Raw genomic sequence first — 14,082 nt, forward strand, 5'->3', positions numbered from 1 at the left:
TCCACATTGAGCTTCACCTCACTTCGACATTAGAAACCAATTGGCAAATGCTCCTTTAGAATTTTTATTCTTTATGTCTAGCAGATTTCCACATTGAGTCTTTGCTTGGCTATGAGTTTGGTTTGCCTAAACTTCACAGAGCAAACCTTTATTCTCATAAGAGTTTGAATATCTATTTCACAGGACTCTGCATGTGTAGGATACTCGGAGACTTGAAATCCTCATCAAAACACTGCAATGGGCTTGAGTTGTGACCATCTCTATGAGATGTTGCGACCATCTCTATGAGATGTTGCCTCTAAAATCAGGATTCAAACCGACATTTTCAAGCCACCATACATGGTACAAGATGAAAGCTTTACAAGAACTTGTATTATGTCTCCAAGACAAAATAGATATTGCTAACTCAAGCTAATCCAGGTGGATGAAAAGGGCCCATTGAGATACATTTTACATCAACTTACAATTACAATATTACTGGAACCCTTCAATGTATAGCCAAATAGCCTGGCTTCATTTTGGTCAATGAATAGCCAAATAGACAATCTAACAGTCTTGTGATACCTGACTGTATAGCCAAATAACCTGGCTTCATTTTGGTCAATGAATAGCCAAATAGATAATCTAACAGTCTTGTGATAGATTACCTGACAGTCTTGTGCTAAGACAGCAAATTCTGCCATGGATCCACGACAATGTGACTCATCTTCCACGCCTGCCATGACCTTATTCATTGCCTTCAAGGGGATCCACAAACTCCCTGCTTGCATACTTTCCAGGTGATAACCAATGAATGCATTGCCAAGGTCAACCTCTTTACAATGCTATCAATGAATGGGGCTCTTTTCTCAATAAAGAATTGGCTATGACAATGAACTTTTTTTACTTGCCAAGCACAGCTTTTTTGGCCTCATTGTGTTAAAACTTCTGAAGCCACAAGAGAGGAAACATGTTCTCACTATAATACAAAATTGTCAAGAATGTGGGCTATAACATCTGCTCCATCGGAATGCATACAGAAATATTTCACCTGAACAAGCAGACACAGCACAGAATCACATGAGGGCACAAAATTTATGTATACAAGCAGCAGGTGGTTTCATTATTAGTATCATTGATATGCAACAAGGAACAAAGGAAAATCATATGACCACCAGTTTTGCAACAAGTTGTATTTAGATTCCAGATGCCATACCTGGATTGTACTATGTGCAAGGAGTCTTTGAGCACTGCCTGAAAAGCTCACATCGACTCTTTGCCAAGGTACTTGCCTCAGTCCTGCTATCATTACCTCTGCAAATAAAGGAACTTGTAAGTAAGGAGGGCTCATTCCAATTGAAGCATTGTAAGGTCACGCCAGGAATTAGTACCTTTAAGAAACAGATTTAAAACCAATACAGATGTCAAGTGATGTGGTTCTGGAGTGGTCCCCAATCTCTGTTGATCCTTAGACTAGCGTTAATTAATTAATTAATGCTAGTCCCTGGTGTCACCGCTAACACTTATTGGCCAAATAATTGTCCTAAGGTCAAAACTGACACCAACTGACCCTCGAAGCCCAACTGGCATAACTTATCACAACTTTTGCCTTTGACACCTACTGCATCCTAAGTCCTTGGCCTATTACCATGAAATAATTGCAATGACTATCACCAGTGCTAAACAACCTTGCACATTTGATTAATAACTTAATCAACTGTTATCTGTAAGATTAAAGCATCTTAAAATTTCACATTCTCGTGATAGGAGCTCTATGGTGCATGCCCCAATGTTCCAATGAAGACTATTAGAGATGTTCAAAATGAATATCACTTCTTTAAGCAAGATTCATGTAGTTATCCAATTATCTTGGGGCAGCCATACATTGTAGAATCAAGGATGGAAACCAAGGTGATAGATGATTGCTCTTCTTATACTCGTGTGCAAAGTAAAGATGACAGAAGGGTAGTTCAATTTTTAACTGCACGTGTCAATTATCCCCGTGATCAAGATACGGTTAGAGATTATCTAGTTCTTTCTAATGCTAGAGAATTCAAGGGTTTTTAGATAGCACCGTTGTAAATGGAGGCTATGACAGTGCTGCCTGGAAGATGCTTTTGCCTCTATAAATTGTCTTTGTGGTTGGTTTTCAGGAATGGACAGCAAGCAGTGCAAGTAGATTCAAGAGTATTGCAACCATGTGCAAAGCTAAAAAGGATTATGTACATCAGGCTGAAAAAGAGTTAAAGAAATGTGGTATTTTGGCTGCAAATGACTATATACCGGGGCTATTTGCAAGGCCAAATTTTACTGACACATTGGCTAAAATCATTGCAATAATTAATGCTGAAAACGAGTCTGAAAAACATGTCATTCATGTATGTACTTTGGAGATGTTTGATGTCATAAGTGAATTTGCTAGAAACAGAAATGTAAAAGGCTGCAAAAGAGACCTGAACAACTGGTATAAACAAAATATAAAACAGTTGACAAAAAGGTTAAGCCCGTGCCTTTGCCTTTACAATGCTGGGCTGAATGAGACAGTGTCTAAATAGCCAAGTCTGCATGATCCAACTAATGTAGGGTATAAACTTACTGTAGAAACATTGAAAGTGCTGAAGGTTGGATATAATGGGTTTCTCTTGCTAGCAGAAAGGGATTGTTTTATACATATGTTAGCAAAGCATGGAAAGGCTTTTGCATTTCAGCCAGCCGAAATTGGCTACATGGATCCGACTGTTATGGCTCCAATGATGATCTTTACAATGCTGCATGTTCCATGAAATCTTAAACCGATTCCTGTGCCTCACACAAACTTGCCTAAGCTGATGAAGCTCTTAAATGACAAAATTAGGATGAAGATCTTGGATCCATTTTCAACTCCATACTCTAATCGCTAGTATACATTTCCAAAGAAGAATAGGGGATGTCAGTTTATACATGATATGCAGCCAATCAACAAGGTCACAATAAAAAATGTAGGTGCAAGGCCTATTATAGATGAGTTTGCAAAAGCCTTTGCTAGCAAGGCTATTTATTCCATGGGGGATTTATACTTTGGCTATGATTAATTTTAGCTTGCCACGGGCTGATTGTACAGCTACTATATATGCAAATACAAGTGTCTTAAATGTTGGTACAACCACCATAAATGTTGGAACAGCAGCATGTAGACTATCTAGGCATGTTGCTATTGCAGGAAACTCTACAACAAAGGAGAAGTTTTCAGCCATGGAAAAAGTACGTGCAATAGGAAGAAAACATCGTAGATGTTATGTTTCAACTATGGAGGTATTTTTGGAAGAGATATATGAAGGGGAATGGCAGAGAATAGACCAATATCTCAGCACTCTTTCCCAAAGGAAAGAATGGTCAAGAGGGGAGTTCAATGTCAAAAGGCAACGTACCAATGAGATAGTAAGGTTTGCGGGGAAGAACACAGAGAGTGAACTCGGCAAACACTAAGAAGAGAAGAGAAGAGAGAAGAAACTCTGATGAATGGAATGATGAAGATCTGAATCATGGAGTGAATGTGATGCAAGGGAACAAGGGTGCCATAACACAAGGAAGATGATAAGACAGCCACGAACCACGAACCGCAATGTCCTCTTGAAGGGGTGTGAGGACAGTGGAGAGGTTAGAGAGAAGAGGTGACGAACTGAATGAATCAGCCTTAAAGAATGAGTGACAAAGACAGCTTATAAATAGGCAAGAGAATGTCTAGGTGACACTCAGAGGGAGGGCGCCAATTGTCTAGGGTGGTGCCCCACTATGGGTGCCCAGCCCCTTTTTGGGGCTGTCCACTACAAAACACAAAACACAAAAGCAAACTACAAGTGAAGGGTTTCTCAACACCCCCTCTCAAGCCAAAAAAGGGGAACAAGAGAAGAGGGAGGTGGAGATACACTGATACATGCTAAAGAATGCTCATGCAATAGGTGCCACTTGGACAGTGTCCCTTGTGGGGAAATTGTTTACTTGCCCAAGCGCCCTAGTACAAAGATGATGAAATCATGCAATGCATAGGAGGAACGTCGGACTTTGTGTGGTGCTGAGAACCATAAGGATATGCCTGTACTCAATCTCAAACGTGGACTCCATGCTGACCAAGTGACCAAGGCAAGAAGAAGAGAAGAAAGAAGATGTAGAGGATCCCTAAGATCCAAGATTTCCACCTAAAAGGTAACTTGCAATAAAGAACAGTAGACAGAGTTCACTGGAGAACCCAAAACTCTTCTCGAAAATGTCTGAGGATGTTAGAAGTGCCACCGGTCATGCCGAAGAAGGTATCTGGGGTAGTGAAGGACTCCCAAAGGTGGCCTCTCAAACCTAAGTAGGTGAGGGTGGAAAAGGGTGGAGGTCAAGGTGAGCAATGAGTGGGCAACAATATTTGCTTCTTAATGGAGAGAACTAAGAAGCTGAAGAAGAGGAAGGAATCGAGCAACCATGGTCTCTCGAAGGAACGGACTGACAAGGAGACGGTATCAAACAATCACTGTCTCTTGATGGACCAGTCGAATTGCAAAACCGCGGGCCGTGGTAGCCACTGTACCCAAAAATAGATGGGAGAAGACTACCACTCGTATTGCGACGATCTCCAGGAGGTCGTAGCACCAATCGATCCTCAATGTGCTCGAAAAAACTTAGTGCACATCGGATGCGTCTTATTGCCTTGAGCATAGTACTCTAATTGCTAATGCAAAACGATCTCTGTGGCCCAGAAATGAGAGGTGGCACAGGTAGTGCCGGTGGGAGACGCATATACTCTGGGGGGGTGGCGAGCAAAGATTAAAGTCGGCAAGTATCCATGGTGTGTCCAATGATGCCACAATAGGAGCACCCAGTAGATTGGTCATCTGTTGGTAAAGAAGCCATGGGTACCAGTGTGCCTTGCTGAAGAAGAAAGAGGTGAAAAAGATCAACCACCCACGAACCATGAACCGCAATGTCCACCTCAAGGGATGAGAGCCTAGAGGACAATGCGAAGCACGAACTGCAATGTCTACCTCAAGGGATAGGAGGGTAGTGAAAGACCTGGAAGTGAACTCCCAATGGGAGGAGAATGCTACCAGCAGTAAGAGGTTGCATCCAGTAGTCAAGAGTAGCTACCGCCTAACTTGGAAGAACCACCAACTCTGCAAACGCAACTTTTAGCAACAGAAGTAGATGCTGGAATAGTCAAGAAGTGCCGCCAGCAAACCAAGCCAAGCCGCCAACAGACTGGGCACAACTACTAGCCAAAAAACGCAAGGTACAACAGTATGGTGGAGACACCAACTGAAGGGAGGAGCCGCCGGCTGAGGAGTTGCCAACCAAAAATGCAAGTTCCAGCAAATCAAAAAGAGGCATCAGGTTGCAAAGAACAGCCGCCAAGAGACTGCCTGAGCCACCAACAGTAGGGGGGAGCCGCCGTCTAACTGGGAGAAGCCGCCAACAGTTAGCAGGCTGAAAAGTAGGCAGAAAATAGCAAGTGCACGGAAGAGTAGCCGCCAGATAAGGTATTAATGCAGTAGAACAAGAAGAGAAGTGGATGCCGAACCCGCCACCGGTCTTTGCCTTCACTCGAGCGGAGGATCTTTACTGCCGTTTAAGCAAATCTAACTCTGATACCATGTCAAAAGACGACGTACCAACAAGATAAGGAGAAACACAAAGTGACCTCAGCAAACACTGAGAAGAAAAGAGAAGAGAGAAGAAACTCTGATGAATGGAATGATGAAGATCTGAATCATGGAGTGAATGTGATACAAGGGAACAAGGGTGTCGTAGCACAAGGAAGATGATGAAGACAACCACGAACCACGAACCGCAATGTACTCTTGAAGGGGTGTGAGGACAGTGGAGAGGCTAAAGAGAAGAGGTAACAAACTGAATGAATCAGCTTTAAAGAATGAGTGACAAAGACAGCCTATAAATAGGCAAGAAACTGTCTAGGTGGCGCTCGGAGGGAGGGCACCGGCTGTCTAGGGTGGTGCCCCACTGTGGGCACCCAGCCCCTTTTTGGGGCTGTCCACTGTGAAACCCTAAACGTAAAACGCAAAACACAAAACGCAAACTACAAGTGAAGGGTTTCTCAACATTCAAGAGGATCAAGAGAAAAGCATATGGTTTCTTCTTGAAGGATGGATATATGGTTTCTTCTTGAAGGATGGATATATATGGAAGCATGTTAAGAAGAAGAGGAGAGCTCCACTACGAGTTCTTGGAGATCTAGCCACATAGGTACAAGTTATGCGAGAATTATACAAAAGCTTCTGGGCTAGTCGTAGAGGGTATGGAGTACCTTTGAGAAAATTAAATAAAGTTATTGGTGGCAAGTGATGTATGTAGACATTTCTCACTTTGTGGAATCTTTGCTACTTGTCAAACATATTCATCAATGAGGCATGGAGATGGGTTGCATCCAACTTATCCATTCTCTTCATTTTAAATGGATAGTAAATTTGGTTACTATGCCTATAGGTTTATGGCATATACGGTACCTCGTACTTACGCATAAAGACTTCACAAATCAAGTAGAAAAAAAAGTGATGGCAGACTTGCTAGGATCGAGACAGAGTACAAGACAGACTAAGTGCAGAGAGAAGAGTGAGTTGAAGAAGTGAGAGTACGACACAATCAGTATTTGGTACAATGATGGGGTGTACCACTTTAGGTTTAGATGATATATAAAGTACAAGAGTGTAGGGGTGCGTTTACACCTAAACACCGTAAAAGGCACGGTGATCCTTTATTCCCAATAACCTCCCACCTAAAGGCAACGTGCTTGAAGGTAGAGAAAAGAATCAGATAAGTCTATGTACATACAAAGCTGAAATACACATACTATCCAACCCCCATCATCTAGTGGCAATGAGCAAACCGCTTGGTTGAAAGACCTTCGTGAGAAGGTCTGCAAGGCTATCATCTATATGTACCTTGACAAGCTCAATGCTCTTGCTGCCAAGTACATCCTTGATAAAATGATACTATCCAATAAAACACGCGGTACAACCGGAATAGGTAGTACCTAATGGAACTTCCTGAGATAAATATTCAATCTCAGAATATAGAAGTCTCTAGACTACCACCCAGAAGCTATCGCTTCAGAGGTGCACAGTTTGGAAGATTTCAACCCTTTGATCTCATCAATGATGCAAATACTTGGGGAAATAACCAGTTAAACTGGATTGCTCTTTATCTCATAAAAACCTTTGGAATAGAACATTCTAAGAAATATGAGAATAAAGATGAAACAATAAAAGATTTACAAGAACGCATTGTAGATATAGAAACAAAGATAAAATTGTTGGAAAAAATACAAACAAAAGAACAATTGGAACATTTCTTACATCAAGAAATGAGCATAATGTCCAAATTGGAAACAATAGAAAATAGACTAATCAAAATAGAAAATACTTTAAATATAGTTTTTGGAACTGATATTTCAGGATCAAAAACTACTAAAGCTATTGGACGATCACTGACATAATGGAGATCGTTGATATGGCTGAAACTGTTGCCATGATCAAATGGGATATCGAAAGAAGTATGACCATTCGACGACTTGGCAATGATGTTGTACACATAAGTACCATGACAAATATACAAGCAGGCTTGATAGCCATAAATATATATTGGTTAGAAGCAGCATGGGCAATCAGACACCATGTTGATTTTGATCACAGTTTTTTCTTCTCACATCATGAATGTCAAGCTATAGAAAAGGCGAAACAAATGTATCAGGCTCAAATCAATCTAAATGGTTGATAACGAAGCACAAATAGCTAGGCTACAAGGTCTTGTATCAAACTATGTTTCTCAATGTTGGTTTACCAACAGAGAAGGAAACGATGTACAAACCTACTGGGATCCTTCAGTACCAATAATGCATGAATTAATATGCTGTTATTCGATATCATGCTCTTTATTTGGATAAGACACTTCTTGCTTTTATAGATCCGATGACCCTTCAGAGAGTTAAAGGAACTATAAATGAAAACCCTGTTTTATATAGATATTACTATATGAGACATAAATTCTTAAGAATGCCACAATTTGATGACATCTTTAGAGATGACTGAAATTTGGTCTTCTGAAGAAGAATATCCCTTTTCAGATCGGGGGGAAGATTTACAAAATTTTTTACAAAATTCTGATACTCAATCAGAAAAAAGATTCACATAGATGAATCCTATACCATCAGCTCCACCAACTGACTTAATTTCTCAATTAACTCAAAATATGAGTCTTGGAGATGCTATCTCTGCAATAGAGATACTTTCAGATAGGTATCCACAGAATCTAGAACAATATACACCAATGAGTTCTAGGGCATCTACAAGCAGATACAATTCTGCTAGATATAAGCATCCAGCAGATGCTTGGAAATACAACTATGAAAACCTTCGGAAATACCAAGCAGTGGAACTTGGTTAGATCTTGACTGTAAAAAAGATATAGATAAGGCAATAGAAACATGGGTAAAATCCATGAATCATGCCTTAGTAACAAAGAAAATCGAGATAGAAGATGTACCATCTTTTATCATCACTTCTTTTCAAGGAAATGTCACACATTGGTGGCAAGCCTTGACTGATGAAGAGAGAAATACCATTCAAACTGGTAACGCAGCCATCAGTGCTGTAGGAGCCAATAAGAACTATAAAAGAATAATAGAAAGATTTGAAGCAGCCATCCGAAGAGAATTTCAGGGAGAAGAATGGCAGCATCATAAAGAAGAAGAACAGAAACTTCTTCGAGATGAAGCTTATAATAACCTTCAACAACTACGCATCAAGACAATGTGTGGATTTGAAGGATATACTTGCGCTTTCTCCAAATACTATTATTTAGGACTAGGAGATGAACGCTTAAGTAAAGCAAAAGAGTTATATTTTGCAAAATTGCCATATCCATACAATCAAAGATTGTCATGGGGTTATAAAACATGGCTCAAAGAAAAAACCGATACACTAGGTGCAAGAATCAGATATGCACAATATTGTATCAATCAATGGTGCAGAAATGCACAACAAGAACGTATAATAAGCAAACATATTAAGGCAGGATTATGTTGCCCTCAAAATAGTGAAAAACTAATTTTCGGAGATATAGGTTCTTCAAGAACATACCAACGGAAAAATTATAAGAGAAATAATTTTAGGAAAAAGTGATTTTATCCTCGTAAAATTCCATATAAGAATTTGGAAAGATATAAAAATAGAAGAATCCTCAAAAAGCAGGGAGATAATAAAAATAAAAAACCTAAGGAATGCAAATGTTGGCTATGCCAAGAAAAAGAACATTACGCAAATGAGTGTCCTAAAAGGAAAAGAAATACAAACCTAAATCAAATATATGAAGAATACTTGACAGATTATTCTTCTGAAGATAATGCAAAAATATGCATAATATCTGAAACAGAAACAATCTCAGATGATGAGTGAATTAATACAACACGCAACAGAGCATGAAGAAGAAGAAGAGAATTCTTCTTTCCAGAGAAATCTCTTGTTTGATAAAACCATTCTAAGAAGAGAATACAACCCTTCTGACCTCCTCTGTCTTTTTGGACTCTTTGTGCATGCGATCTTCCAGGAAGATAACATCATTGCTATGTATCACTTTTCTTTTCTCAAGATCCCATTATCAATACCCCATCTCACCTTCATCACCATATCCTAGAAAAATACATTTACAAGACGTTCGCTCAAATTTGCTACGCTCTTCCTTGCAAATGTGCACAAATGCCTCGCAGCCAAACACTCTCAAGTGAGCATACGAAGATGGCTTTCCTGACCATGCTTCTTGAGGGACTTCTCTCCCCTCCCCCCCTCCCCCCCCCAAAAAGACTATTTGATGATCGATTAATCAAGTGTACGGCTGTCATAACAGCCTCTGCCCAAAATCCATGAGGTAAAGTGTGACAACATTGTATGGACCTTGTCTTGAATGGTCCTGTTCATACACTCTGCAACACCATTTTGAGGTGGATTATGAGGGGCGGTGAGTTCCCTTTTAATCCCTTTGCTGTCACAAATTCCTGAAAGTCTTTGGACATATATTTCCCACCATTGTCAGAGCAAAGATACTTTAATGTCTTGCTGGTCTGATTTTCAACAAGTGCCAAGAATTTTTTAAATTTATCCAAGGTCTCGTCTCTTTGCAACGGATTGGATAAACCCATACTTTGCATGTGGCATCATCAACAAAAGTAATGAAATACTTCTTTCCCCCTAAAGATAACCCTAGCATTTGATATGCATCCAATTGTACCAACTCTAAGGGTGAAGAATTTAGAGAAAGAGATTTCTTATGTGACGTTTGAGCATGCTTACCATCATAGTTGTCTCCATACGTCGTACAGTACTGATCGTACCGTACGTTTTTGTATGGATCCGTACGAAAAAACAGAACAATCTTGGCCACCACGTCTACGCATCCTCCCACGTTCCACTTTCGCTTTAATCTAGCGCAATCCGCTTGCGTGGCACTTTTTGTTTGGGGGGGAAAGCCTTGGATACCTCATCTCACCCCCTTTTCTAGCTATGCACTCCCCTCTCCCAACCCTCCTTGGATTCCATCCAACTGGCAGCCCTCTTTGACCGTTGATCCCTCTTTGACCATTTGATCCTTCTCTCATCTACAAAAGGTGCTCCTCTCCTCTACGCTTCTACACCAATTTAACAAGCATTTTCCATTCTCATCTTGCTCTCTTGGATCTTGAATTGACTTGTGATTTGCCATTCTCATCTCCCATCCCCTCTCTCTCACTCTTGCTCTTTCAACTTTACCCCAACCCTCGAGCCTCTCCCTCTCTTTCAACTTTCAAGTTTCAAGAGTCAAGACTTAAGCATCTCTCTCTTTTTTTTTTTCGTAAAAGGTAATTGTATTAATTACGAAAAAAGTACAAGTTTACTTGATTACAAGATACATGATGACACTAAGCCATCATGTGAAAAGGTTCCAGTACTAAGAGAGCCTCTCTCTCTCTTTTTTTCGTAAAGCCTCTCTCTCTCTCTCTCTCTCTCTCTCTCTCTCAAGCCTCTTCATCCGTCATTGGCACCATGATTTGTGAAAAGCACGAGGCCTTCAATTTGTATGCGATCCATGTGGAGAGGGATACAAAGAAGTCCAACTCCCACCATTGAACATGCAAGTATTGCAGGATGCGCTATACAAGAGGTGCAACTCGGCTTCTTTCCAAGACTAGGGGGCAAGTTGCTCCATGCAAGGAGATCCCTCAAAACATCACAGAGGAGATTCTCTCCGTAATGAGAGGGGAATCCACAAGAGGAGGAAGTGGCTTATCAGCACCAACTCCTATGCCTACTAACGAGGAAGCATCAAATGTGGGCGTATCTTCAACCAATGAGGGAGAGGCCTCTACCATTGGTGGTGGGGGACTCCACATCCGAATCCGGCTCCGGTAAAAGACAAAGAGTGGAGGCTCATGCGGCGCCGAAGAGACAATCCTCTCTCTCTCAAGCTCCCGATCAATGTGCTGGATCGATTGCCTTTCCTAGAGAAAGGCAACACCTTGCGTACATTGAAATTACACGCACGGTGATTGAGTGCAATCTTGTATTCGATATCCTTAAGCAAGAGCGATGAAAGAATATGATAAAGCCATTGCCAATATGGATCCATATGAAGGATGGACCGGTGTCACATACAACGACATGAGGACAAAAAAGATTGATGAAGAGAAGGATAGAATTGATAGAGCCCTTGATCCTATTCGGGTCACATGGATAAAATATGGTTGCTCCATTCTCATCGACAGATGCAGTGATCGTAAGAAGCGAGGCATCATCAACATACTTGTCTCATGTCCACTTGACACTTACATTTTACGTGCCGTAGATATTGGCAAGAGGGGGGAGAAAACAATGGGTGCATTCATATAACCTCATTGACTAGTGTACAAAAGTTCCATGGATCCCATGTATCAACATCACCCATAAGACTATTCATTTTAGCTCTTTCAACAAGCATATCAGAACGGCCTGATGTTATCATGTTGTAAAGGAGCATTATTGAAGTCTCCCTGAACAAGTGCATTATGTACCAGTATATTTGCCCTTTGACCTGATGCTTTTGGTGCATATATTGCTGCAAGCTCATAAGTCTCGCCAAAAAGACACATATGCACAACAATCTAACCACCACCCAGGTCATTGTAGGCCAAAAACAGTTGCAAAGATTGTGCTGCCAGGATGAACTGCCAGTATTAAAAATGTCAAAACCCGTAAAATGCCCCAGTTGACCGGCAAAATTCTGAGTATGCTTTTGTAAGAGAACCACATGCAGCCTAGTTGAAGAGATGTAGTCCCACACTAATCTCCATTTAGCAGGACCATAAAGACCTCTTACCTTATAAGTAAAACATATTAATGCATACTGATAGAATATATGTATACTGATAGAATATGTACAAAAGAGGGAAAAAGTCACACAACATGCATAGCCTCTATCTCAGCATCCCTCTTAAGCATGAGAAGAGGATAGCTGATTAATATCCATAAAAGAGTTTGGGCCAGCCATCACTTACTTCCCAAGATGCCCAAGAGAGGATGCAAAAGTCACACAACATGCATAGCCTTTATCTCATCCCTCTGAACATGAGAAAAGGATAGCTGGCCAATATCCATAAAAGGGTTTGGACCAGCCGGCACTTCCTTCCAAAGATGCCCAAATTTGAGAGGACAGAGAAAAATTTGCACTTTTCCAAGGCACCACTTGAGCTGGTGTCCACGATTTCTATACTAATCAAACTTTACACTGAGTCTGTCTTTTTAGGAGTTTGCAAATCTTGCACAATTTCCTTTGAGTTATCTCTTGGATTTTTCTAATGCTACTCATTGTGGGAGGGGTAACCATCAACACATTCTGCTTTGCTTTGCCCTTGTCAACATTGGATTCTGCATAGTAGATGTGCTTTATTGAGTCAACATCAAATATAACCACAACTGTAGGAGGAGAGTGAGGAGAGTGGACATCTATGTCATATGACATTGTTATAGTCTTTGGTTGGAAACCAAGGCAAAATATGTACTAACCTATATCCAAACATAAGGAGAGATTTCTCCAACATGGCCTGCTTCCGGAAGCATTGAAAGCAACACATCAAAAAAGCCACATTGTGCAAGATTGACTTTTTGGGCATGCGCTACTTCTTGTACAGCAGGCACCTTTCCAAGAAAGAAGATGATGATCACTATGTCCGATAAATGCTTCAAAAGAGAGAAAATACTTGAAAAAGCAATCTTCAACTTATGAGCAGGTGGTGGATCCACCCAATTTTCCCCATGTTAAAAAAGTTCCATAAGGGCATCATATACATATCATGCATCACGGGCAGATTGCTGAGCAGAATGATCCTCCATATGTAACCTTTTCACGGATGCAAGGCCCTTGCATTTTTCGTAAAGGACCAAACTTCATTCAAGAACACACTTGAAACAACATGCAGAAGACTGAAGCAATCTGCCGGTTCTGAACCACCATTTTATCAAACGAAGATAGAGGAAGAGCATCTGAAGATTCAAGAAGGCGAACGCAGGTTATGTACGGGTACCGGTTTGCTAATGCAGAATGCTGCTATCACCCTTTAAAGCCAGAGTCTGGCAGACAGAGAAAAGCATAAGGAAGAGAAACAATTCCTCAAGTCACATGCAGGCAAAGAGGAATTCCTGTAGATCACACCAGGTGCAACATTGGGAGAGAAGTGTTTTGATAGGGCAGATCACATGCACAGCAGTTCAGGATGATGGTTACAGTATAGCAGGCCACAACTGGCCCCAGTTATGTTATGGTTGAAGAGAGCAGGAGAAGACGATGAAGAAAATGCGGCTCTCAGCCTCGAAACCTCAGAGCAAACCACCATAACAGCTTCAGCCTCCTCATCCATGACCCTCCACACACACACACACACACACACACCCCCCTCCAACCCACCCACCCCTGGTGTATGGGCACACACGCAAACCCAAAGCGAGAGTTGTCAGGGCATGATTACTGCCATGTAGTTGAATTTTTAGTTAATACTTGAATGAGCCAGATTCTACAATTTCAAAGATTAGGTGAGCACAATTCTCCAAAAGCACAGTTGATAGCTGC

At 41.0% G+C, this 14,082-nt stretch overlaps 1 protein-coding gene across 2 annotated transcripts in view; it reads right to left on the minus strand.

Annotated features, from left to right (window-relative positions):
* Positions 1-421: 421 nt before the first annotated feature.
* LOC148022883 (lipid droplet phospholipase 1-like) overlaps positions 422-14,082 on the minus strand; it is a 38,163-nt gene continuing 24,502 nt past the window's right edge. For both annotated transcript variants that reach the window (XM_087695826.1, XM_087695825.1), the window contains exons 9-10: positions 1,196-1,293; positions 422-1,030 (exon numbers count right to left, since the gene is read on the minus strand). In XM_087695826.1, coding sequence (XP_087551952.1) covers positions 959-1,030; positions 1,196-1,293 — 170 coding nt within the window. In that variant the 3' untranslated portion in view covers positions 422-958. The remainder of the gene's footprint in view (positions 1,031-1,195; positions 1,294-14,082) is intronic.

This window comes from Lygodium microphyllum, chromosome 16, assembly GCF_053477565.2.
Source record: "Lygodium microphyllum isolate KBCC chromosome 16, Lygodium_microphyllum_v1.1.10, whole genome shotgun sequence".
In the NCBI taxonomy this organism is placed as follows: domain Eukaryota; kingdom Viridiplantae; phylum Streptophyta; class Polypodiopsida; order Schizaeales; family Lygodiaceae; genus Lygodium; species Lygodium microphyllum.